General features: G+C 45.0%; 1 protein-coding gene across 1 annotated transcript; it reads left to right on the plus strand.

The window, feature by feature from the left end:
• The first annotated feature begins 7,134 nt into the window (after nucleotides 1-7,134).
• On the plus strand, nucleotides 7,135-14,270 carry G6PC1 (glucose-6-phosphatase catalytic subunit 1). Its single transcript, XM_069482586.1, has 5 exons — nucleotides 7,135-7,451; nucleotides 10,029-10,138; nucleotides 11,021-11,126; nucleotides 11,693-11,808; nucleotides 13,471-14,270. Exons 1-5 carry the CDS (start codon nucleotides 7,216-7,218, stop codon nucleotides 13,980-13,982), a joined length of 1,080 nt encoding a protein of 359 aa, XP_069338687.1. The 5' UTR covers nucleotides 7,135-7,215; the 3' UTR covers nucleotides 13,983-14,270.
• The last annotated feature ends 12,055 nt before the right edge of the window (nucleotides 14,271-26,325 follow it).

Consider the following 26,325-nt stretch of genomic DNA (forward strand, 5'->3'; position numbering starts at 1 on the left):
ACAAGCCCTGGCAAGTGAATGCTTTTCAAGCCTTTACTTGCATCACGTTTGCTCATGTCCCATTGGCCAAGGCAAGTCAACAGATCAAGCCTAGATTCAAAGGATGGACACACAAACTTTGTATCTCCATCGGAAGAGAGGCAAAGTCACGATGCAAAGGAGCATGCGTCAGGGATGGGAGCATTTTTCACAGCCGTGTAAATGGTCTGTGATACCGGTCACCAGATATGTAAGCAGAGCTCAGTTCTGGAAGCCGGAAGGGAAGCTTTCCTGGTCCTCAGGGCTCAGGATATCAGGAGAAGGGCTAAGACAATGTGCAAAACAAGTGTACTGCAAGGTCAGAACTTGATAAGTGCCCTACGATAGGAACAGTTAAGTGCTAAGAGAGTTCAGATCACAGAGATCCTTTACAGCTGATGGGGGTCGGGGGTGTCAGTGCGTTGAGAAGCCTTTGTTAGCTTGACCTTGAAGTGTGATTAGAATCTGGACGTATGAAGGTGAGGAAAATGATATTCCAGGCGGAGGGAGGGGCAAAGTTAGGAAAACCAAGGCATGTCTGGGAAATCCAAGCCCCTCTAGTATATCTGGAATGTGGAGGCCACAAAGGGGGCTATGGGGCATAAGACTAGAAAGAAAAGCTGGGGTCCAGCTGTGGGTGAGCTTGCATTTGAACTTCAGTCTGCAGGCAATGGGGAGCCACTGAATATTTTTCAGGTGACAAGTGAAATGAACTGTATTGTAAGAAGGCTCCTTTGCCAGTAGTCTATAGGATGGCTCGAGGTGGAGAACAAGAAGGAAAGAGGTCGTCCTAGTGGGTCTAGGGAGAGGGGTTGGCCAGGGCAGTAAGTGTGGGAAATATCTGGACAGACCCTGGTGAGTAACTGCAAATGGGGCATGAAAAGATGTCAAAGGTGACTCCAAGTTTGCCAGGCTCAGTGCCTGGAAGATGGCAGAGGGGAGGAGATTCATTTACAAAGCAAGGGTGTCTGAGCAAGAACAGGTCTGAAAGGAACTTGTGGGTGTAGGGACTGTGTGGGACATGCAGGTGGTGTCAGACGGGGCACGGTCCAACATCACATCACGCTGACCATGCAAGGAGGAAGAAGAGAAAGGAGAGTCCAGCTTGCTGGGGCAACATGGAACATAGCGTTTCAAGGTGGTTAACCGTCAAGTGTCAGATGTGGCCAAATGATTAAGAAGAAAGAGTAAAGGCCAGTCAGCAGATTTGACAATGAGAAGGTCACAGGTGACTTCCCAGGAGAGCAGAGGAGGCTGAAGTCCCATACGCTCCGAGCAACAGGCAACCTGCTCTCTGGAATTCAGGGTTAGAAAGATCCCCTGGACTTACGTACCCCAGCGCTGGCTTCTCTTTCCACTTCAGACCTACCAGATTCAAGGAAATCTTAAAAATAGAACCAACGCTGCCATTCTTTTCCACCCTAAAGGAGGGAGGCACGCTGGATGCTCCCTGTCCCTGTCCCTCTCTCTCCCGCCTGCTGGCTGGAGGTCAGGACTGTCTAGGGAGACAGGCGTTGGCGGGACAGGTGGCTGTTTACTTCCTAGTGGAGCCCTGCTGTTTTCATAGCCCAGAATAGTTCCACAACCCCCTCCCCCTCCCCCAGGCCTGGGGACAGGAACCTCACCGTTAGTTTGCAGGACAATTCTGGGCCTCACCTCTTCCCCTCTCTGCATCAGGGTCCTCATTTGGGAACTCTAAGAGGGGGTAAGCTGTGGGTTCAAAGGGTTCAAGACTACTAATTTCCTAATTATCTCCCCCCCGCTGGGCTCCGGAAGAGGGCAGGACTAATAACTGAGTGTGCCACACAGGCATTTTAGTTGGGATGAAATTTCCCCAGCTCTTAAACAGTTGATTAAAGGATTACATGGGCAGAGCTGGGGAAGGAAAAAAAGAAAGGAAATAGAAGGGGGTGGGAGGGCCGACTCCGGTCTGGACTGAGGCAGGCTCTGCCTGGGGAGCCGACTTCCAGTAGAGAATTGTGGGGGGCTTCTCTGACCCATGGTGCCCCTCAGGTTCGGGCTGAGCTCTGTCTGCCCTGGTGTTTAGAAGGTGTCCAGGGGTAGGAGGAACACTCACTTCACTGGACACTCTTAGAAAACCTGAATTTTTTTTAACCATGTGAATGCATCACTTTTGAAAATATTTTTTAAAAATATGACCACATTTCTCTTTTCCTTCTGGCAGTAATTCATCATTTACCTCCGTTAGATAATTAAAAGCCAGGCACCGCTTCCCTGGGGCTATTTTCAAAGGACCCTCCACTGTCTCAGTCAATGTTGGAGCGGAAAAGAGGATGAGGGTCACCGAATCTCAATTTTCAGTTGACAAAAGTATAACCCAGAGACTTCAGCGACTTGGCCAGGGTTACAGAGCTCTTTAATCTTGTTTTATTCTACTTGTAAAATCCTGGAGATGGCTGTGGGGGAGGGGCAGTCTCCTGGGCTGCCGGCTTGGGGACTTCAGAGTTTCTCAGAGTCTGCCAAGGAGAAGAAAGGTGTGCCTTCCGCCCCACACCTGGCCCAGCTATGACTGAGCGACTGATGGCTTGGTTTCCCTTCCCTCCTTCTTCAGTTGGTCTTTATTCTTCCAAAGAATCTGGGAGTTGAAGCGAGGAGGGACGGTAGCGTGGGCTGGAGACTCACCTCAAGCTACATTTCCCTTCTCTCCTCAAATAACCCTTATTTGCCTCTGGGGTATAGACCAGGACAAAAGAGAAAATGACCCTTTTTTAGATAGTCCCGGCCACGTTTGGAGGCTTTCTTTGCTTGCCTCTGCCGCTGCAGTGCACCATCAACAAAGTTTAACTCCTGGCTGGGACGATCAGCTTTGACAGCAAGAATGTTCCCTAGCGTGCTTGGCATCGCAGAGGGTAGATTAAGAACGGGAGAGGGGTCCGCCACCTGTGGGGGAACCGGTTGACTGCGGAAACGGGCTACTTCCTGGCAGGAACAGCAGCTTCTTTGGGGGAAGGGAGCTAAGGAAGAGGGAGAGTAAGGGCAGTCTGTGAGTCCCGTAAAGTGCTGGTGATTCGCTTGATTTTTTGCTATTAATACAAGGTGGACCCCAGGGTGGCAGGAGGAAGGTAGTGAGCTTAACTGTTTACAACACAGCAAATGTTTTCAGGGATTTTTCTGTGGACAAAATGTCCAGCCCATCCTGAGACACGCTCCACGCTCCCCCGACCTGGTCGACGGATGCACAGTTCAAAGTTCTGAAGCTGAACTTTCTCACCGAGCCAGAGATAAGTCAGCCATTTTCGCTGGCTGGCAATGATTAACCCACCTCTCCCTCCGCCTGGTGTCCCCAACATGTTTTTCTAAACCGTGAACTGGGTCACTCACTGAGAAGGTGATAGCAGTTAATCTGGCCAGTTTGCCCTGTTCCCCACTAAACACCTCCCCCACTGGTCACTTGGTAGGAAGTGGGGGGGTGGAAAACATGCAAAAGAAGTAATTTTAAAAAATAAAACTGTTCATCTTATAGTTTGGGCTGCAAGACTTCAGAGGAATCTACCCTGTTGCTCAGACGTAGCTGTGGATTGAAGCTAGGTTTTGTACCCCTGTCGCAGTGTGGACAAGACCCAGTCTAGATATAATAACCGAATGAAGGACGGACCAGTAGCTCCTCTCTCTACAGAGCCCAGGGCCCCAACCAGAATAGGGGATTCGGCTTCAGGTAAAATCAGACTTTCTTTTTAGTAATAAATGCAATTTTTGATGAGGTGTGTGGTAAATTGTGGCTCCTTTCCCTCCTTACTTTCCCATCTGCAAATAAACTCATTTGAGTGAATGAGTCAACCTTGCCCTGGGAGAAGGTGCCGGAACCCTGGAACCAGCTGCACTTATTTAATAGCAGACCGGACTGTACTTTCTGGCACTTTTTCTTCATGTTCTTCCCAAACCAAGATCCTGAAGCCTGGGTAACATAGTGAGACCCCATTTCAAAAAAATAAACCAACCAACAAACAAAATTATTACTCTGTGGCCCTAAGAGATACGGAGCCAATACTGGGAAGAGGACTGATCTCAGGAGAAAATGTCTCAGGAGTGCCCTGCTCGTGTACCCAACCAAGAGGAGCCCAGATAATGCTCCGCCCTTACTGGTTCCCGGAATCAGCTGGCCGTTTCCCTAGAGGACATGAATAAAGCTTGAGTCTTCTCCGCTGAGGACAAAATAATAGGGAACTCACTGATATTTGTACAAATGAGATGCGGTTTCCCTCTGAACATCCCCCAGTTTACATCATTGTGTAAATGTCTGGCTTCCCTTGTCCCACTAGACTGGCGGGGGCCCAGAGGACAGCCAGAATTTCACTTTTTTTTTTTTTTTTTTTTTGAGACAGAGTCTCACTCTGTTGCCCAGGCTAGAGTGCCATGGCATCAGCCTAGCTCACAGCAACCTCAAACTCCTGGGCTCAAGCGATCCTTCTGCCTCAGCCTCCTAAGTAGCTGGGACTACAGGTATGCACCACCATGCCCAGCTAATTTTTTCTATATATTTTTAGTTTTCCAGCTAATTTCTTTCTATTTTTAGTAAAGATGGAGTCTCTCTCTTGCTTGGGCTGGTCTCGAACTCCTGACCTCGAGTGATCCTCCCGCCTCAGCCTCCCAGAGTGCTAGGATTACAGGCGTGAGCCACTGCGCCCGGCCCAGAATTTCACTTTTCATTCCTCAGAGAGCCAGGCATGGTGCTTTGCTCAGAAAATGTCAGTTGAATTAAACTGGAGAACTTCTTGAAACGGAAGATGACAGGAGTTAGGGGGAGATGCTGGGATCCCCTCTCTGGAGACAGTTCTTTAAGGAGTGGATTTTCAGCAAAACCACCAGCCTTGCTCAAGTGCACAATATTGTCCTGGTATATTCACAAGACCCTCGAGGATCCAGAGGTTTTCAATTCAGTCAGCTTTCTAATAGGCTTGGGTCCTGTGGGGCCTCATCTCTTTTTGCACATGATAAAAATTTGCTGGGGGAAGGACGAAAGGACCGCAAGGTAGAAAGGGGAGGACTAGTCTCGTGATGTGAAAAACGGTTGCTCTGACCAAGTGGGTCCCCCCGCCCGGCAGGCAGCCTGCCAGGAAGATGTGCACACCCAGCTGCGTGCCCAGAATGCATATCAGCTCCATCAGCACTCCTTATCAGCGCCGGCTGCTCCCTGAGGCTCCTCAGAAGATAGTGCCCTCCACTTGCTCCCCATATGCTGAGCACATGACTGAGCCCCGCCCGACTCAGAGACCCTGGCTCTCAGCAGCCCTGCGGAGACCCAGACGGTGGCCCTTGGATGTTTTGTCAGAGGGTCGGCCCCATTTGCTCTCAACTCGCCTCAGACCATAGAAACTCCGGTCCCAGAGATCACCACAGTAGTTACTCAATACTTTCTAGAAGGTTTACCTCTTGTGGTGAGGCCCCTACCTGTGGCCCAGCAGTCCTGACAGTGCAGAACACACGTATCCCCCACCCAACGCTGCCTAGCACAGGCTTCCTTTGCACCCACCCACAGCCACCACTGCATTTCCTGCTCTCTGGGCTGGCTGTGACAGGAGACGGTCGCTTGGACCAGCAGAAATGATGAGGTCAAGGGCAATTAGAGTCGGCTTGAGCTGGGTGGGAGCCCACGGGGGGATGGGGATGCGACTCCAGCTCATGCCTCCTGGATGATGATCTAATCATTTCCAGCACGGAATGCTGTCAACCTTTGCTACAGACTCGTTAGCTCTGAGTTTATTTTCCCTGTCCCCAACCTACCCCTTCCATGTCAATATGGACTTTCTGATGGGAAATTCAGGGAGGTGTTTTCAAGTTTCCTTCCCACTGGCTCTTATCTTTGAAGATGCATGAATTCATCCCCTAATTTATTCCCCTACTCCTTTCAGAGTCCTAGGTGACCCAAGCGTGAGGTTCTTGGTCTCTCTACTGTTTGCAGCTGATATCTCACTTTGGAATCTGCCTGTCCCAGAACCCAGATTGTTAGTCCAAAGAAGCACAGGTACCCCATGGGCAGAGGGCTCCTGAGAGTAACTTCACTGTGGCCCTCTGTCCAGGGAAGGGGAAGCAGCCGCCCTCTGTCAATGGGCACACACATACAGAAATATGTCTGAGCTCTCTTCCACATATAGAGTTCAAGGTGATACATATGTGAAAGAAAGCTCAATTTGTACATATATACATATATATGAAAGAAAGCTCAAGATACAGATACTGTCTCTCAAAAATAACTAAAAATTTCAAACTTTTTCTCCAGAGTCCCCAGTTATCTGTTTGCTAGTGTTCTTATTTAGAACCACACATTCATCATATAGTCGTTGCATGAACATATATTCATTGTGTTGCTTCAACTTATGAGTTAAAGCCCCAAAGGTTCTAACTTTAAGGTTACTAAACAAATTAATCACTGCATTCAAAAATGATTACTTTCTGGACAGGCGCAGTAGCATGTGCCTGTAATCCCAGCTACTTAGGAGGCTGAGGCAGGATGATGGTTTGAGGCCTGGAGTTTGAGACCAGCTTGGGTAACATAGTGAGACCCCATCTCAAAAAAATAAGCAAACAAAGAAACAAAATTGTTACTTTCTGGCGCCAAGAGATTTGGAGCCAATACTGGGAAGAGGATTGATCTCCCAACCCAGAGACAGAGCATAGGTTCTGATATAGCTGAGGAAGGACCAGCAAGATGTCAGTCCCCAGTACAAAATAGAACTTACTATGTTTTAAAATTAATAGCTTAAAACTTGAACAGCTAGAGCACCAAGACTTTTCCTTGTCCCCAAGTAAGTGTAATTGCACACTTAGGAAATCAGACACCTTTGCAAGAACTGTGGTGGATTTAGACTCTGTCCTGTGTCTCCCGCCTGGTTTCGGGGACCAGGAGGGCAGCCCCTGGCACTGTCAAGCAGCATGCCAAAGTTAATAATTGGCCCTGCTGAGTACATGGCCGATCAGGCTGTTTTTGTGTGCCTGTTTTTCTATTTTACGTAAATCACCCTGAACACGTTTGCATCAACCTACTGGTGATGCACCTTTGATCAATAAATTTTAGACAAATGTGGTTTTTGGGTCCAAAGATCAGGGCTGGGTTGACCTGCAGACTGGATACAGGGTGTATAAAACAGGGGCAAGGCACAGGCTGATAGCAGAGCAATCACCACCAAGATTGAAATAAGTGCAAGGGCTCTGCCGACGGCTTCCTGAGGTGCCAGGGAAATGAGGATGGAGGATGGAATGAATGCTCTCCATGACTTTGGGATCCAGTCAACGCACTACCTGCAGGTGAAGTACCAAGACTCCCAGGACTGGTTCATCTTGGTGTCTGTGATCGCAGACCTCAGGAATGCCTTCTACGTCCTCTTCCCCATCTGGTTCCATCTTCGAGAAGCTGTGGGCATCAAACTCCTCTGGGTAGCTGTGATCGGAGACTGGCTCAACCTCGTCTTTAAGTGGTAAGAACCCTCCAAGGAGGCGATCAGCAGGAAAAGCAGCTGGCATTCCCTCTGGAAATGTCTGTCCATCAGAAGCTGCTTTCCCAGTGCTATTCAGGAAGCCACTGTCTACTTCCCCCACTTGACTTTGGATCATCTGCGTAAAGAGGGAGGGCAGAGGAAACCTGTCAGTGAGTTGAAAATACAGGAAAGCCTATTTCATATGGCTTGAAGGGGTGGACAGATGGTTGAATTTAGTGAAAAGTCTGAGTTACAGGCTTTGAGCAAAGGGACAGTTTTATTACTTTGAAGCAGAATGATAACATAAGGATAGGTGTATGAAAGAAGAAAGAGGATGTATGAAGAGAGGAAATATAGATGATTCAAAAACCTGTTGTGTGGGGCAATGAAAAGTAACAAGGGCTCTAGCCCTTGCTCTGCCACCTACCGACTACCTGTCCTTGGCAAGTTGTATCAACTCTCTGAGTTTCTGTTTTATGATCTATAATAATCATAGTTAACATTTATTGAACACTTAGGATATGCCAGGCCATGTGCTAATTGCTTTCTTGTGGGGCAGTTACTACTGTGTCACAGATAAAGAGACCAAAGCACTGAGTTAAATTAGACCAACACGATTAGTAAACGGCAGAGCCAGGACTGAAGCCCAGGCAGGCTGGCATCAGGGGCAATGCTCTTAAGAACTATGTTATATCCAGTGCTGATAAACTGACTCTCTGGGGGTGGGAAAAAAACCCTGAGTTTAGCACTTGCCAATTTCCATTGTGTAAATATTCCCATTATGGCCACTTCCAAGATACCAATGGTTCTGGCTTGCAAAATTCCTGAGTTTTTAACAATTGACTCTTTTTGGCCACCTGACTCCAGCACACTACTGGCTTGGCCTCTATTTCATCATCTAAAAAAATGAAGGGGACCAGCTGCCCTCTAAGACTTTTAGCATCCCTAGAACTATCCATGTCTACCATCAGGCAATTCTTAAGATCTCTTTGAGCTCTAATTTCCTTTGGTCATAACAATAAAAGTTCTTTAGAGTAGGGGAAAAAATTGTTGTTAGTTTCCAGAGCCCAAGGCAGACTGATGAGATGCCTGAAACCTCTATTGAAAAAGCTACTAAATTTTATCTGTAATGTCCCCTTCAGCAGCATGCCCCTAAAAAATAAAAAGATAAAGGGTTATTCCAAACATCTGATCTCGATTAAAGAACCATGCATTCTCTCTGGGTTGGTGGAGGTCAGAGGTAGTGGCTGTCCCTCATTTCTGTGAGAAATCACTCTTCCACCAGTGCAGGGAAAAAGAGTCATCCTGACTGACATTTTGTGACCGAAAGCTTGGCACTTGTCCCCAAGTCCATATCAGAAGAATGAGGACAAGTGGTTGAGAAGGAAAAGGAAAAAGGAGTTTATTAATTTGCTGGCAAATGAGGAAAATGGCAGACTCCTGTCTTAAAGTTCCAATTTTCCTAACTACGGCAGAAATATGGAGCTTTTAAAGGGAGGGTTCTCAGCTTTAGGCTATTGCTGTTCAATTATAGCTGATGACACTCCCCACCCCTAGCAACCACCGGCCTGAGGGAGAGATGTAGGTTTTAGTTCCAAAAAAAATGGGGGAAGTTTTAAAGAGACAGAAAACATTTCTACCTTTTTCAGGCCGTTCCCTCTATTACAATTTGACACCTATTTCCACAGTGAAACACAGTCCTAGTGCTTTCAAAGGGGAAATGGTTTGTCTGAGATAGTCTGTTTCACAGCAGCAAGGATACAGGGCAAGCATCTAAAGCTGCCTACATTCTCACAGAGAGCAATTCTTGTGGGGACGGAGACCACGTCTCCTGCAGAGCTTGTCACTGGGGCTGAAGTGCCTTCTCTGGTGTTAGAGAAAATGCAAGACTCCCTGAGGCCTGAAGAAAGAGAAGAGAGAACCCTTAGTATATGCAAATCAAGTTGCAAACCATAGTTCCGTATGCATTCTTCCAGGACAAATTCTTCTTGAGGTTTAAAAAAAAAAAGTCACTGGGTGCTGTGACTCAGGCCTGTAATCAAAGCACTTGAGAGGCTGAGGCTGGAGGATTGCTTGAGGCCAGGAATTGGAGACCAGTCTAAGCAAGAGCAAGTTCCCATCTCTACACAAAACAGAAAAAAAATTAGCCAGGCACGGTGGAGCGTGCCTGTAGTCCCAGCTACTTGGGAGGTTGAGGCAGGAGGACTGCTTGAGCCCAGGAGTTTGAGGTTGCTGTGAGCTGTGATGACACCTGGGCAGCAGAGCAAGACCCTGTCTCAAACAAACAAACAAACAAACAAGTCACATTGCTGCCATTAATATGGATTTTAGAATCCTGGGTTTATTTATTTATGTTTGAATAGATGACACATTCAAATGGTTCAAAATGCAAACATTTTATAAGGATGTGTCATAAAAAGTCTCCCTCCCATGCTTCTCCCCAGTTACCCAGTTCTCCTTCTTGGAGGCAACATGTGGGTCTTCTCTTCAAGCTACTCTCTCTTCTCCAAGGTGTGGGCTTTGGGCAAAAGCATCCTCCATTCAGTATCTCCAGACACTGGTTATGTTTTTCCACAGGATTCTCTTTGGACAGCGCCCATACTGGTGGGTCCTGGACACTGACTACTACAGCAATACTTCCGTGCCGCTGATAAAGCAGTTCCCTGTCACCTGTGAGACTGGACCAGGTAAGAGTCCAGAGCTGGGGATGGCTCTTCAGAGTCTCCCTGAGCTGGGTCAAGGAGACCACGCCTTTATGCCCCAATATAGACCAGTTACTGGGTGCAGGCTGCCCCTAGGGAGAGTGTAACCATGAAGGTGGCTTTCTTCAGCCTAGGGCAATGCCTGGAGGAGGCTGAGAGCGGAGGGCCATCAGCCATCACACTCTCAACAGGAGGAAATAAGTTCTCCCATCCAGGAGGTGCTCTGGGTGGCACATCTCCCAATCCTCTGTCTCCCAGGGCAGAGGAATCGGGAATGGGAACCGGCTGCAGCATTAAATAAAGTGGTCAGAGTAGGACTCACTGGGAAGGTGAGCTCTGAGTCAAGATTTGAAGGATGTGAGGGAGTCAGCCAGGAAGTTTCTGGCAGAAGAGCTGTCTGGCCAAAGAGGATCGCCATGCAAAGGCCTGAGGTGGGAGCATGCCTGGCATGTTCACAAGAGAACAATGAGGCCACATGGCTGGAGCACAGTGAGCAAGGAGAGAGTAGAACAGAAGTGATGGAGGGCAGGTCAGTTTGCAACTGTGCACCCAGTATGTTGATTCTTTGTGTAATCTCCAGACTGTGTATAACTACAGGAGCAGGAACCTTCTCTGGTTTTGCTCACCATTATATTCCCAGAGCCTCTAACAATGCTTGGCACATAGTAGGACCTCAATAGATATTTGTTAAATAAACAAGTTATGGATAAATGAGTGGATGGTAGGATGAATGGGTGCGTGGGTGGATGGATAGGTGGGTGGATGGACGGACAGATGGCTGGGCAGCTGGGGAGATGATGCCCCTGGCAGTCTCCCAGATGAAGACCTTTTCACTTTCAGTCCATTCATCTCTTTCCTGCCCTTCAGGGAGTCCCTCCGGCCATGCCATGGGTGCAGCAGGAGTATACTATGTGATGGTCACATCCACCCTCTCTATCTTTCGGGGAAAGAAAAGGCCGACCTACAGATTTCGGTAAGAACTCAGCACTGGGGTGGATGGTGAGGGCAGGAAGCGGCTGTGTTTGCAGCTGACACTCGCTCTTCCTCACACGCTCAGCTCATTCCCACAGCTTGTGTTAGCACTGATTAGAGTCGTGCAACTGAGGGTGAACACTAGAGTCACAGGATATCAGGCTGGAAGCAACCCATGAGTGCAACCCCTTGTTTCACAGATAAAGAAACCAGGAGGCGTTAACCCCATAAAAGAGCGTCTAAACATCAGCTAGTGAGTGGCGGCAGGGCTTAAACTAAAACCCATGTCTGTACCAACCATGGAGTCGCCCTGTCCAGGTTAAAATAACCGGAGAAACATAGGATAGTCCTACTACGGGGTGTGTAGCCAATAGGGAAGTTAGAGTTCATATACACAAGGGTTCGCCACTTGCTACAGGCATCTTTGAGCTTTTGAGTAGGGGCTTCAATTTACAAAAATTCCACTGATGGCACCTAAGTTTACCAGGCTCCGGCATTCCTGCTGGGGCTGCTTTCCTTGCGGGAGGATCCGCACCTAGCTTGTCATGGTTGCCTCTTCCACTGCAGGTGTTTGAACATCATTTTGTGGTTGGGATTCTGGGCTGTGCAGCTGAACGTCTGTCTGTCAAGAATCTACCTTGCTGCTCACTTTCCCCATCAGGTCGTTGCTGGAGTCTTGTCAGGTATCTATGTTCCGACCCCCTCCCTTCCCCGCCCCACCCCATTTCTCCCTAATCAAAACAAAGTCCCGGCATTCCAGCTGTGTTCTGGGTGTGATCGATGCTGTTAGCCTTTCAGTGGGTTGGAAGTCAAGGGTGGTGATTCAAAATGATTTCCATAGGAGTGCACAGATCTACACAATTAAGTGTGTAGAAAAGCCATATTACATCAGATTAACTCACCAAATTGAATTAGTTTAAAATCTCAGCTTTTTACATTCCTTTTTTTTTTTTTTTTTCTGAGACAAGGTCCTGCTCTGTCACCCTGGCTACAGTGCAGTGGTGTCATCATAGCTCACTGCAACCTCAAACTCCTGGGCTCAAGCGATCCTCCTGCCTTGGCCTCCCAGAGTGCTAAGATTACAGGCGTGAGCTACCTCGCCCAGCCTACATTCTTTATTTCTTACTGCTCTTCAGTTGGAAGTGGGCTGTAATTTAATATTCAGGGAATCTACCAAATTTAACAAATTAACACAGTACTCTCAGAAAACGCTTTATTTAAATACAATCATTTGCAAACCTAATAGAGATCTGCAGTTGATCTCTTTTATAGGTTCAGAGTTTCGAAAGTCTCTTTTCTTAGATCCAGTTAATAAAGGGCAGAAAAGACTTAGGTTAAGCATAAGGAAGATTTTGTGGGAGGCACTAGAATATGAGACCTGAAGGAAATTGTGGAATTTTCCACTGGAGATCTATAAGAGCAGAACACAGAGCAGAACACAGTAGCATTCAAAGAAGAGTGTTTAGAACAAGGGAGCTAATGGTCCCATGGCAATCACAAAAGCAACACAGCATTTAGGACTAGATTCCATGTTTGGGGAAGAACCTGGAAGCCAGGTCACATGAAAAACCTGGGAATGTTTAGGTTAGAGAGAATAACTGTCTTCAGGCCGGGCAAGGTGGCTCACGCCTCTAATCCTAACACTCTGGGAGGCCAAGGCGGGAGGATCACTTGAGGTCAGGAGTTCAAGACCAGCCTGAGCAAGAGTGAGACCCCTGTCTCTACTAAAAATAGAAAAATTAGTCAGGTGTAGTGACACGTGCCTGTAATCCTGGCTACTTGGGAGGATGAGGCAGGAAGATGGCTTGAGCCCAGGAATGTGAGGTTGCTGATCCCACGGCACTCTAGCCTGGGCAACAGAGCAAGGTTCTGTCTCAAAAAAAAAAAAAAGGAATAACTGTCTTCAAATGTGTGACTAAGGGACTACATTCACAATTTACTAACTTTTGCGGAAAGAACTGAGATCAATAGATGGTATTAGAGGAGGATGGATTTCAGCTCAGCACGAGGAAGAACTATTTAGCAATCAAATCCATTCAAAGATGAAATGGGCTGTTCTAGTGGGAGTGAGCTCTCCACAGCTGGGGGTATTCAAGTAGAGACAGGAGGACCCCTGACAGGAAACTTGCATACAATGAGAGGATGTATGTGACATGACACTTCCATCTGAAAGAGTCTATGTTGAGAACAGGCTGGAATAAACCAGGTGACCCTCCAATCTGGTGTCTAGTGATTTAAGTCCACAATGGCAGGACAGATGGCATGTCACCCATTGCTGCAAATCCACCTCTCCTGAACGTCCAGAATCTTCCCTGTCTCTCACAGTCATTCTTTCTTCCGCTCAGGCATTGCCGTGGCTGAGACTTTCCGCCACGTCCAGGGAATCTACAACGCCAGCCTCAAGAAATATTTTCTCGTCACCTTCTTCCTGTTCAGCTTTGCCATTGGCTTTTACCTGCTGCTAAAGGGGCTGGGCGTAGACCTCCTGTGGACTCTGGAAAAGGCCAAGAGGTGCTGTGAGCGGCCAGAATGGATCCATATTGACACCACGCCCTTTGCCAGCCTCCTCAAGAACGTGGGGACCCTCTTTGGCCTGGGGCTGGCGCTCAACTCTAGCATGTACCAGGAGAGCTGCAAGGGCAAACTCAACAGGTGGCTGCCATTCCGCCTCAGCTGCATCGTGGCCTCCCTCGTCCTCCTGCACCTCTTTGACTCCTTAAAACCCCCGTCCCAAATCGAGCTGATATTCTACGTCCTGTCCTTCTGCAAAAGTGCGGCAGTGCCCCTGGCATCCGTCAGTGTCATCCCCTACTGCCTCGCCCGGGTCCTGGGCCAGCCGCACAAGAAGTCTTTGTAAGGGATGTGGAGTCTTCAGTATTTGAAGTCCATGGCTGTGCCGGGGTTGAGGAGGACTAGGGTCTTCCGCCAGCCCATTTTGAGGCCAGAGGTGCTAACGTCAGCTCAGGGGACCCCCTTCTACAATCCTAATCACATTGGGTGATGTTTTTGAAAAGCCAATGCAGCTATCTGAGAAAGCCTTGATTGTTAGAAGTGGGGTCATTCTGGATTTTTCCCTGAATTTCCTACTTGTGCTCATCGTTACCAAGAACAGGAGAGAGAAGCAGTGGATTTGATAGGGAAAGAAGGATGGATGAAGGCGGAGTGTTCAGTATGTTGCCTATCATGCAGACTATGTGCCAAGCAATGTCTAAACGGCTTCAATCATATGCCAAGGCACTCTCAATCACGGGGGACCAAACTAAAGTATAATTAACAAGTGGTTAACGGGGTAATTCTGCTTCTCATGTTTTTCTACTGTACATACATGTGTGTAATACATTCATCGTTGTGTTTACTTGGATTTCTGAATGGCTGCAGTGACCCACACATAGTACCAGGTCAGACTATTCAGGCATAGTGGACTTCTCCTCTATCACATTACATCTTCCTCCTTATAAGCCCAGCTCTGCTTTCTCTGCTTTCCCCAGAATTTTCCACATCCGCCCTGCTGGATCTTCAGATGGCTAACGGGCAACCCTGTGGGGGTACTTTTTGTACGTTGCAGTTAAACTCCGAAATCTTGGACAAAATAGCAAGGCGAGGGCCAGGATGCCTCTCTCCAGAAGGTCACTCCAATGTTACTTTTCATTCCTGGAGGGCAAATATGACTCCTTTCTCTATCCCAAGCCAATCCAGCCACATTCGTAGAGGAAAAGCCAATTCCTCCTTGCCTATTCTCCAATCTCAACTGATTTGCAGAATATGCCCTTAAAAAAAAAAAAAAAGCTGAAGACTATTTATTTGAAAGACCTTGTGTTTCCTACTAATTATATAGTATACCATATATTATCATTCACACCAACCATCCTGCTCATAACATCTTTGAAAAGAAAAATATATATGTGCAGTATTTTATTAAAACATTTTATTTAAGAATGAAGTCTTGTTGATTACTATATTTTAGATTCAATGTGATCTGACGGTTCTAATTCTGGCCCACCTAAATTTCTAGCTCTTTCTCTGTTTCCCTAAACAAATAATTTGGTTTCTCTGTGCCTGCATTTTTTTTTTTTTTTTTTTTTGAGACAGGGTTTCGCTCTATTGCCCAGGCTGGAGTGCAGTGGTGTCATCATAGCTCACTGCAGCCTCAAACTCCTGCACTCAAGAAATCCTTCCTGCCTCAGCCGCCTGAGTAGCTGGGGCTACAGGCATGTGCCACCACACCCAACTAATTTTTCTATTTTTTGTAAAGATGGGGGTCTTGCTCTTGCTCAGGCTGGTCTTGAACTTCTGGCCTCAAGCAATCCTCCCAAAGTGCTAGGATTACAGGCGTGAGCCACTGTGCCCAGCCCCTGCATTCTCCCTTTGGAGAAGGAAAATGTTGTGTCTCAAGTTGACCTGAACTTCTATCAGGGATAGGGAGATTTTTAGGGGCACGGGTAGAGTTGAGCATATCAACATAGGCACAGGATCAGCACAGAATCAGAAAGATCCAGAGTTGGCCAAGACTGAACATGAATTACCAGAGCACAGGTCAGCATAAATTGCTCTATGGTATCAAATTGCAAGTTGACGGCAGACAGGCAGGGTCATTACTAAACTAAGCAATCGTGGAATGCAAGTTGTAGGGGCAGAACGAGACTAGGTGGATTCTGGAACCCAAGATTTTGGGTTATAGTTAAAGAAAGTCTAAACAGGGCAAGTCAGAGCACCAAGGAATGCACAAGGAAGCTATCGCAGTCTTCTCTGCTAAGTGATTTATTTCATCCTGAGTGTAGGGTCCCATCTCTAAAGGTAAAGGCCTCAACTCCCCACGATAACCCTGGACTTTATGGGGGTGAGATCTGAGCATTTACTCCAGCACTTCGGAACGTGTATATTTAGGGAAAGTTGAGTCACCCTACTGGATTTGGATTCTTGGAGGAGGAAGGACTGGGCCCCTCACAGACTCTAATGGCCCCACCCAGGGAGACAGGAAGTGGCCTTGATCTGTCTGAATTGAACCCCACTGCTTAGGCATGGCCCCATCCTTGAAGATCCATTTGCTCTCAGGGACCAAGTCCAAGGAAGTAAATAGAGCCACTACCACCACCACCACCACCTGTCAGTTTACCAGGTTGATAAGGACACAGAAGAACCGACAAAGTTTATTGAGCGCTTACTATACACCAGGCTCTATCCTATGCACCTTATTTACACAATTAACTCAATTCTCCCAACATCTCTGTGAGATGGTTACTACCATTCATCTTCATATTATATATGAATAGGCATTGAGGGGTCAGGCATCTGGTCTAGAATGAGGGGGCCAGTTTCAGAATCAGGCAGTCTGACCCCAGAGGCCCTGCTCTACCCCGTCTCACCGCAGACCCCACGGACACGGGCAAGACTGGCAGCTGCTTCAAAGCACCCTTCAAGTACCAGGTACAACTCTTTATTCAGAATAGGGAGGATTTGATTTCTTTTCACCGAAGGCCATTATAAAACTTAGAACAATCCTCCCAGTAAGATAGCATTAGTTTCTAAGTATATTTCAATGGTAATTTCATAAAATGACTATTAGAACAGGCATCACCATGCTAGTTTAATAGCAGTGTCTAGAGCAACTTTAGAACTTTGTTGTTTTCTTTCAAGAAAGAGTTTCAAAGTCATGTTTAGACTATCTGGGTCAGATAGTAAGTAACTTGATATTTCTAGAATTGAAATAGAGTGAGAAGATAGAGAACTTTTGGTATAGATCCATATACAAGGATAGAAAATAAAGAGACACTGTGGAAGATTGTTTAGATCAGAAACTCCACAAATATGGGTTTGATACCTTTCATGGGGACAGGCTAAGTACAGAATTGGACACTCCTAAAGGCTTAGAATTTGCGATGGGTAAAGCTGATCAGAGTGTCAGATCATGATCAATTTGTAATATGGCCAATTTATTAGACAGAACATTTCGATCACTGATCGGCTCCCCAAGTTACAGATTTATGTCTGCTTTAGAAATGGCTTGGGCCGGGCACTGTGGCTCACGCCTGTAATCCTAGCACTCTGGGAGGCCGAGGCGGGCGGATTGTTTGAGCTCAGGAGTTCGAGACCAGCCTGAGCAAGAGCAAGACCCCGTCTCTACTAAAAATAGAAAGAAATTATATAGACAGCTAAAAATATATATAGAAGAATTAGCCGGGCATCGTGGCACATGCCTGTAGTCCCAGCTACTAGAGAGGCTGAGGCAGAAGGATTGCTTGAGCCCAGGAGTTTGAGGTTGCTGTGAGCTAGGCTGTTGCCACGGCACTCTAGCCCGGGCAACAGAGCAAGACTCTGTCTCAAAAAGAAAAAAAAAGAAATGGCTTGTAGATCCTCAGGCTGGAAGCAAGTGTAAGTGACCAATGACAGCTTTAAAGCAAGGTCCATGTTATGTTATAGCATAATTTGATAGAGTGTTCTAGTAGTCTATCCATTTTCAGGTGGTAGATTTGAGGATGATACATATACACAAATGCACACACCCTATGCAATTGTATTATTGCCCAAGGAAAACAGACCCATTAAGAAAGTGCAACTTCTGCTGCCTAGGCCAATGCAGCACCGCACACAGCCAAAGGCTTGGGGTTTTTGTTTCTGTTTGTTAACACAATTAATAACAGCTTAACAGCTTTAAAAAAATTATAACAGCTTGATAGAGATACAATTCACATACCATACAATTCACTCATTTAAAGTGTACTATTCAATGGTTTTTGATATATTCACGGAGTTGTACAACTATCACCAGGAATCAATTTTAGAACATATTTTGTTTCTCCGTAAAGGAACCCCATGCCTATAAGAAATCACTCCCATTTCACTCGAACCCACTCAGCCCCAGGCAACCACTAATCTGCTTTCTGTCTCATAGTTTGCCTATTGTGGGCATTTTATATGACTGGAATCATATAAGATGTAGTCTTTCGTGTCTGGCTTCTCGCACTGAGCAGGCTGTTTTCAAGGTTTATCAGTGTTATAATGTGTATTGGTATTTTATTTCTTTTAATGGACAAATAATATTCCATTGTATGGATATACCACATTTTGTTTATTTGTTCATCAGTTGATGGATAATTGGGTTGTTTCCACTTATTTATTTATTTTTTTTTGGAGACAAGGTCTTGCTCTGTCACCCAGGCTGGAGTGCAGTGGTGCAATCACAGCTCATTGCAACCTCCAATTCTTGCCTCAGCTTCCCAAGTAGCCAGGACTACAAGCATGCGCCACCATGCCTGGCTAATTGTTTTTTTTTTTTTTTTTTTGTTACTTTTTGTAGAGACAAGGTCTCGCTATATTGCCCAGGTTGGTCCTGAACTCCTGGCCTCAAGTGATCCTCCTACCTTAGCCTCCCAAAGTGCTGGGATTACAGGTATGAGCCACTTTTTGGCTATTATAAGTAATACTGCTATGAACATTTTTGTACAAGTTTTTGTGTCGATGTATGGTTTCATTTCTCTTGGGAATATTCCTAGGAGTGGAATTTCTGGGTCACATGGTAACTCTATGTTTAACCTTTTAAGGAACCGTCAGAGTGTTTTCCCAAAAGATTAGTAAGGAAACATTTTATAGTGTTTTTGGTTTTGCCATCACTTTTGATTTCCTAAGATCATATCCTTTATCATAGCTTTGTCTAGGTCCATACTTTGCAAGAGTTTTACAGCAAGATTGATCAGGTGGTCAGAATTTTACACGATGAAATTCCAGTGGGCTCCATACTTTGCAAGAGTTCATACTTTGCAAGAGTTTTACAGCAAGATTGATCAGGTGGTCAGAATTTTACATGATGAAATTCCAGTGTCCTCCCACTTTCAGGGACAATGGCTTTGTTGTTCCACTGTGCGTTCTAAGAGCATTTCATTTGAAGACATGTCTGGATAGCTACTGTTCCAGTCCTAATCAATTGACTGGTTGTTTGTAACCTGTCAAAATTTGCTGACTTGTTTTCTGAAAACCATTGCTTTAACTACTGAATTATTAATAGTGATTGATTTTGCTCTCCAGTCATTGCTGAACTAGACTTGCAGGCCTGTATGTGTAAATAAAATAGGACAGTATCATTTGTGTCCAAGAATTTTTTAAGGGCCCTCGAGAGTGGAAAACACTCTGGCCAAGTGGCCTTCTGGTGATGTAGTTAAGGAAAGAATTACCTGGAAATGGTATAAAGAAGCACTCAACAAAAGTCACTTCCATCAGAGAACCAAGACTCTAATTCATCTGAAGGGAAAACTAGTGATTGTACAGTCCAGTGATGGGCAGCCCAATGCCCCAAATCTAATTTCAAGGTGAAAGAATAAAAAGCTGTATCTGGGCTGCTCTTCTTAATAAAAAGAAAAAAAATCTATAAATATTTTATTTTCTTGAGTTGGCCTTTATGCAAAAAAAAAAAAAAAAAAAAGTTGGTCACTATGAATTCTATTCAAAAAATTTTTTCATTTCATGCATACAGAAATCAAGGCCAAGAGAGATAAAATGGCTTCCCTAAGTCACAAAAGTAACCTGTCCACAGGTCTCCTAATTCATAGCAGAGAGCAGTCTCCCCGCTGCCAGTTTCCTGCATATATTCGGGCTGCCAACTCGCAGCTGTTGGAGCAGAAGTAAAAGACATATGTAAACGATAGAGCCAGTATGTGAACCGGACCAGGGTCTGTTAGCCAAATTAAGGCCACGGCTAGAATAATTGTAGGTTCCAGGTGGCCTTCTCCTAATTATGGCTTGGGCTTTTCTCTTCTTTAATCTTCGAAAGTGTCTCCAGGGCAAAAGTGTAACTAACTTCGGCAGGGAACAGCTGAGTGTTTCTATGGGGCTTGGGGTTTTTGTTTCTGCTCCATCACAGAACTAGGAATTCCACTCCTTTATTATGTGCACTCTTTTCTCTCCAGAGACAGAAAGAATGAAAATTGAATTCCTTTCCCTCCATTGCCAACTGTTTGGGGACTTCTTGACTGAGGCACGCCATCTTTTGAGGGCATGAATTTCATCTTTTCATCTCCATCTTTTGCTCTACTCTCCTTAACCCCGGCCAGCTGGCAACGCTTCCACTCCTCCCTATTTGATCCACCTGGTTGTGAACTCGAGTGAGCCGTTTGAGAGACGGTAATTGGCTTAATTGCCTTAATAAGCCAAGTGGCATAAATCAGTTTTCTTTATTTAGAGCATGTCTTTACCCTGCCAAGGTCTTCCTTGCCAGTCCATTTTTGCCTCACATGTGATTGCAATGGAATGACAGTGGCATCATCTCTACTTACTGACTGTTGTGAAACCACCACGGACACCTTTGCACCAAAGTCTCCAAAAGGCTGCTTGGTTCAGGAGCCTTTGGTATGGTCCTCGCTCCTAACAGGTATCGGATACAATTCAGGAAAAGCTGACGCAGCAGCCGGGTCTCTGATGTCACTCTCCAAGCTGTGTCAGCAGGCTCACTGGTCACAGTGGCTGCCACACTGCTATATCCAGAACTATGCCCTTTCTCATTTGCCATCTAGAATGCTCTTCACAGCTGCCAAATATGCTTCTAGAAACTTTCAAAGAGCAAACGACCCCAAACATAGTGACTCCATCAGACTGGTGAGTTAGTTCCTCCTTTAGTTGGGGGGTGGCTGAATTCAACCTGTTTTAAGAAAAATAAAAGGTCAGTGTGCCCACCACCGTGTCCGTGGAGAGAGGCTGAGATTGCTGAACTCCGTCCGTGCCAAGGCACCAGGATGGTGAAGATGTCGGCTTCCTTAGTCCAGCCGCCACCCAGGCTGTGAGCAAGAGGAAGCTGCAGCCCACCCTCCGCCCTCACCCTGACACCTCCAGCAGTAAACAAGATAAAATATTAATAGCTTCTTAAAGATAAGCCTGAGCATGTGTGCAAGTTGGTGTCTGAACCAGAGCCTGTAATGCCCTTTCTTAAACTCTAGAATATAAACAAACAAAAGGAGATTCTGATGAAGAACTTCCTCAAGATGGAGTCAGAGTGTTCGTTGAAAAGAAAGCACAGCTAACACTTTTAGGGACAGAAATGGACTATGTTGAAGACAAATTATCCAGTGAGTTTGTGTTCAATAACCCAAACATCAAAGGCACTTGTGGCCGTGGGGAAAGCTTTGGTAACTGAAACCTCAGGACTGCTCTGGCTGCGAGCTCCAGGAACACCCACAGAAGCCTTGGGGCTTCCTGAAGAAATCGTGTGACTGTCACCTGCTTAATGTGTGGCTACCGTGTAAGGAAAATAAACTGACACATTTTGAAAATGAAGCCAATGTGTTAGATTCAGGAAGAAGTGATATTTGAGTTCTCTGTAGGGGACAGAAAATGAAATGCCATCACTCTCTCTGGATCAATTTTCTTTTCTTGTAAAGAAAAAAAAATCCTACCCTGCACTTAACTCTCTTGTCCCCTTTCTAACTGGTTCTAAAAGGAACCAGTTTCATTAAAGTTGCCCTCCTGGGTATCTACCAATCCGTTCAGGAAATGGATTGGATCTCTGTTGAATGGGTTGCATGTGCCTCTCCCCCTGCATTTTCCCCAATCAGATTGGTGACTCCTAAAATTCAGAGGCAGGAAGTCCTGACTGCTTGTAGTAACGTGGTGGTGCATTATTTTCCAAACTTGGCATGGCCTTTTTACATTTTTATCAAAAATCTCATTGTCAGATGCCTCATTTGCATACCCTTTAACAGTACTGAGCAAAGATTTTCTTGAACTATAGTGATGGTAGCAAAAGGTGAGAAATACTTCACCCACCTGTTTTGAAATCCATTTCATTTGCCACCCTAAATGTCTGCTCAAAGATGGGATCTCAAGCTGACTTCGATTCTTTTAGTTGAAAGGTCTCTTAAAAACCATCTAGCCCACCCCACTCAATTCTGTTTGTGGGGAGGCCAAACCCTGGGGAGGCCAAACTCCAGGGAGGCCAAAGGGATTTTGTCTACCCTAGAGGAGGAGTGAGCGGGAACTCCCCCCACGATTCCCCCTTCCTAGTAGGTGACAGTGCTCTCCTCTCTGAGGCCATGTCAGAAGGTAAATGGCAATCTGGCTTCTTTGTCTGGTCAACATATTGATAGAATTTGTTTTTAACTTGATGGAGATCATTATTTTGAGTGAGAAGAATCTTATTTTAAAACTCTTTTTGGCCGGGCGTGGTGACTCATGCCTGTAATTCTAGCACTCTGGGAGGCTGAGATGGGAGAAGTTCAAGACCAGCCTGAGCAAGAGTGAGACCCCCGTCTCTACTAAAAATAGAAAAAATTAGCCAAGCAACTAAAAATAGAAACAAAAAATTAGCCGGCATGGTTGCGAGCACCTGTAGTCCCAGCTACTCAGGAGGCTGAGGAGGGAGGATCACTTGAGCCCAGGAGTTTGAGGTTGCTGTGAGCTAGGCTGATGCCACTGCACTCACTCTAGCCCGGGCAATAAAACAAGACTCTGTCTCGAAAAAAAAAAAATCTGATAAACCAGTGGTTGTCAGGCGACATGTGTCTGGGGACATTTTTGGTTGTCACAACTGGAGGGGGTGCTACTGACATCTAGTGAGTAGAGGCCAGGGATTTGCTTAAACATCCTATAATGCACAGCCCCCCACAACAAAGAATTATCTGACCCCAAATGTCGATAGTGCCAGGGTTGAGAAACCTTATAATAAATCAGTGAGAAAAGGCGACTTAATCACAATTTACGTGAAATCATTTTCCTCCAGAGGCTGTTTCTGAACTCAGCCTTAGAACACCACTTGTGTTTGGATATTTCTGTGAAGTTGTTTGTGAACAGTAACTGAACAGTCAGTGTTACTTTTCTGTAAATGTTTCTTTGGCATCTCCAATTTATTTGGCTTCTGAAATCTAATTTTCTCATCTTTCCCCATTGAAAAACTAGGTTCCTGCCCCTCAGCTGGTTGTTGGTAAGCCCTTAGTAATGTCTGGGCATTGGTCTGCCAGGAGACAGTGAGCTGGTTCCAAATAGGTTTTAATACACAGCATGTCTTCTCAGCAGCTCTCCCGTCTTTGGAGTCCCTAGATTCCAGAACAAAGAGTTCTGATGCTAGAGTTCACATTTTCCCATGCCTAGGGACATAACTGTGAAGACTTTTTGCTGCCAAGCAAAAATCTATTGGTTGATTTATAATATATATAAAACATATATATTTTATATATATGTATATATATATATCAGTATACAACTGATATCTACTTTATGTGCTCAAATAGCTGTTTTAGGCTCAAGATGGTCAGACCCAGAAAGCATTGCAGTAGATATTGCAATTCACAAGCAACATCGCAGAATAAGTATCCAGACCCAACTCTAAACTATGTTTTTCTTTCCTCAAGATTCAATTCTAAACTTTTTTGCACAACACATGTTTTATAATACATAGTTGTAACCTTTCCATTTAGTGTTTGTGACTTAAAATAATCTAATCTACACATTCCCTAGGGCCAGAAGAAGCTACATTCTTGTCATTTAAAATCATTTATTGGTCTTTCCTTATGTCACTATACCATACTTTGCTGAGCGATTCCCTTATTTGGCATTTGGATTATTTCCACTTCTTCACTCTTATAAATAGCAGCACATGAACATCTTTGCACAAATTACATTTTTTTCCCTTTTGGGTTATTTCCTTGGGGTATATTCCTAAAACTGGTAGTACCGGGTCAAAGGTTTGAAAAGTTTCATAGTTGTTGTTACCCACTGCCAGAATGTTCCCCAGGCAGATTGTGGTAGATTTGAACATTTCAAATGTTTAAGCAGGTTTCCCATAATATAAAATAATATTAACTTTCATCTTTTCTTATTCTTCCATGATCTTTATGGGACAGGGAGGTGCAAAATTTCGAAACGAAATAAAAATAAAACAGAACAAAAATAAAGATGGAAAAGCACTCTTTCTATAGCCAGAGATGAACTCTTTGGGGCTAACTTGATTGTAATGTCAGCTGATAAGGATCTGAGACTGAAATAGTTTTAGGGAGAACTTAAAGCCTGCAAGTGGCAAGAGATCAGGGAAATTCCTTAAGGAGGGTGGGGAGGGAGGTGGTAAATACTAAGAAAAGATGTGCTCTCTTTGGATCGCTACCTTTAGGGGGCTGTCGTCAGCAGACAGAGAAAAACTGTTTCTGTGCCTTTGAGATTCAGGTGGACCATCCGTAGGTGACTTCTAAGGATTGTGCATGCTTGCAGATCTTGGTCTCCTCGTTTAAGAACCAAGGATTAAAAAAAAAAAAAAAAAGAAAGAAACCCACGGAATCCACCTTACCATCTTGTTCCTCCTGAAGGAAATTAGGCATCAAGCTAATGATGATGATGGATGACCAACACGCACTCAGTACTTACTAAGTACCTGTCATTTTTTCAGGGTTTTCCACATAGAATTCCTTTCATCCCCCTCCCCCCTGACAACGTGTTAGCCCCACTTTACAGATGAGGAAATGGAGGATCAGAAAGCTAAGAAACTTACTCAAGGTCACAGAGCTAGTAAATGCTTGAGTCAAATTCAGACCCAGGCAATCTGCTGCCAAACCGGTGCCCTGACCACTGCCCCATACTGCCTCAGGTGCTGCAGTAGGAAAATGGCTCCTACATGGCTAAATGATGCACTAGAATGTCCAATTATAGGTTCTTTTGTTTGTGTATGTGTGTGAGACAGAATCTCACTCTGTCGCCCAGGCTAGAGTGCCATGGCGTCAGCCTTGCTCACTGCAACTTCAAACTCCTGGGCTCAAGCAATCCTCCTGCCTCAGCCTCCCGAGTAGTTGGGACTACAGGCATGTGCCACCCTGCCCGGCTGATTTTTATATATATATATTTTTTTTTTTTTTTTTTTTTTTTTAGTTGTCCAGCTAATTTCTTTCTATTTTTTAGTAGAGACGAGGTCTTGCTCTTGCTCAAGCTGGTCTCAAACTCCTGACCTCAAGTGATCCTCCTGCCTTGGCCTCCCAGATCCAATTATAGGTTCTTTTTTAACCTGAATGTTTAAAATTATTGCTGTTACCTGTCTACTCATCTAAATTGAAACAATGTCTCATTCAAATGTGTCATTAAATCGAAACTATATATATAATGATATCAAATATGATTTTAAAGTGCATAAAAAAGACCAAAAAGACATGCACCAACATATCAACATTGTCTGTCTTTAGGTGGTAGAATCACGGGTATATATTTCTTCTACATTTGTAGTTTTTTCTTAATTGTTCTACAGGGTGGCAACTTTTGAGACACCCTGTATAATAAGCATGTGTAACTTTTTTTTCTATTCCTTATTTTCAAAATAATTCAAATAAAAAAATGTAACGAATTCCTATATACTGTTCATGTAAATCACCAACTAGAGTATTCATATTTTGCCACATTTGCTCTATCACTCTCTTGCTATATATATTATTTTTTGATCACTCATTTAAGCATAATTTGCAGACATCAGGGCCCCTTTACTTCTAAATATAATAATTCACGTGTCTCTTCAGAACCGGGACATTCTCTTACATAACCACAGTAACGTGTGTTCCTTTTATAAAGGAACCTCAGTTTCAAAAAACTCAGTTTAAGAAAAACAAATAATTAAAAATAAACTAAGGCAAACTAAATATTTTCTGTTTCAATGCCTTGTACTCTGGGTTCAATGACCTCTCCTTTCTCACTGAAGCTCACCTGCCCTGCCCTTGCCTATCTTCACCCCCAGCTGTGCCCCATCCCTGCTGAGGAAACTTCTAGAAGACCCTTGACTCCTAGAATTCGCTGAGCCTCAGCTTCCTGTTGGTGGTTTGATTAGAATTCGCTGAGCCTCGGCTTCCTGTTGGTGGTTCGATTGTCATAGTGCCATCTATGCATTTCCTTCCTTCTCTGACAACCAATAAGTTGATTTTATTCTATTAGTAGAACTCTTAGATTACTATTAGCTTAAAGTTAACTTCTTTATTTTATTACAATAATGGAAATTTTAAACCCTAAATGTTTTGAATTATTTGTTCATAAAATCTCTTCTGATAACCATTTAGGTAAGCAGTGTCCTTCTTCTAATTTAATAACATTTCTTTCTTTCTTTCTTTCTTTCTTTCTTTTTTTTTTTTTTTGAGACAGAGTCTCCCTCTGTTGCCCAGGCTAGAGTGCCATGGCGTCAGCCTAGCTCACAGCAACCTCAAACTCCTGGACTCAATCCATCCTCCTGCCTCAGCCTCCTGAGTAGCTGGGACTACAGGCAT

Source organism: Eulemur rufifrons, chromosome 9, assembly GCF_041146395.1.
Source record: "Eulemur rufifrons isolate Redbay chromosome 9, OSU_ERuf_1, whole genome shotgun sequence".
NCBI classification, from domain to species: Eukaryota; Metazoa; Chordata; class Mammalia; order Primates; family Lemuridae; genus Eulemur; species Eulemur rufifrons.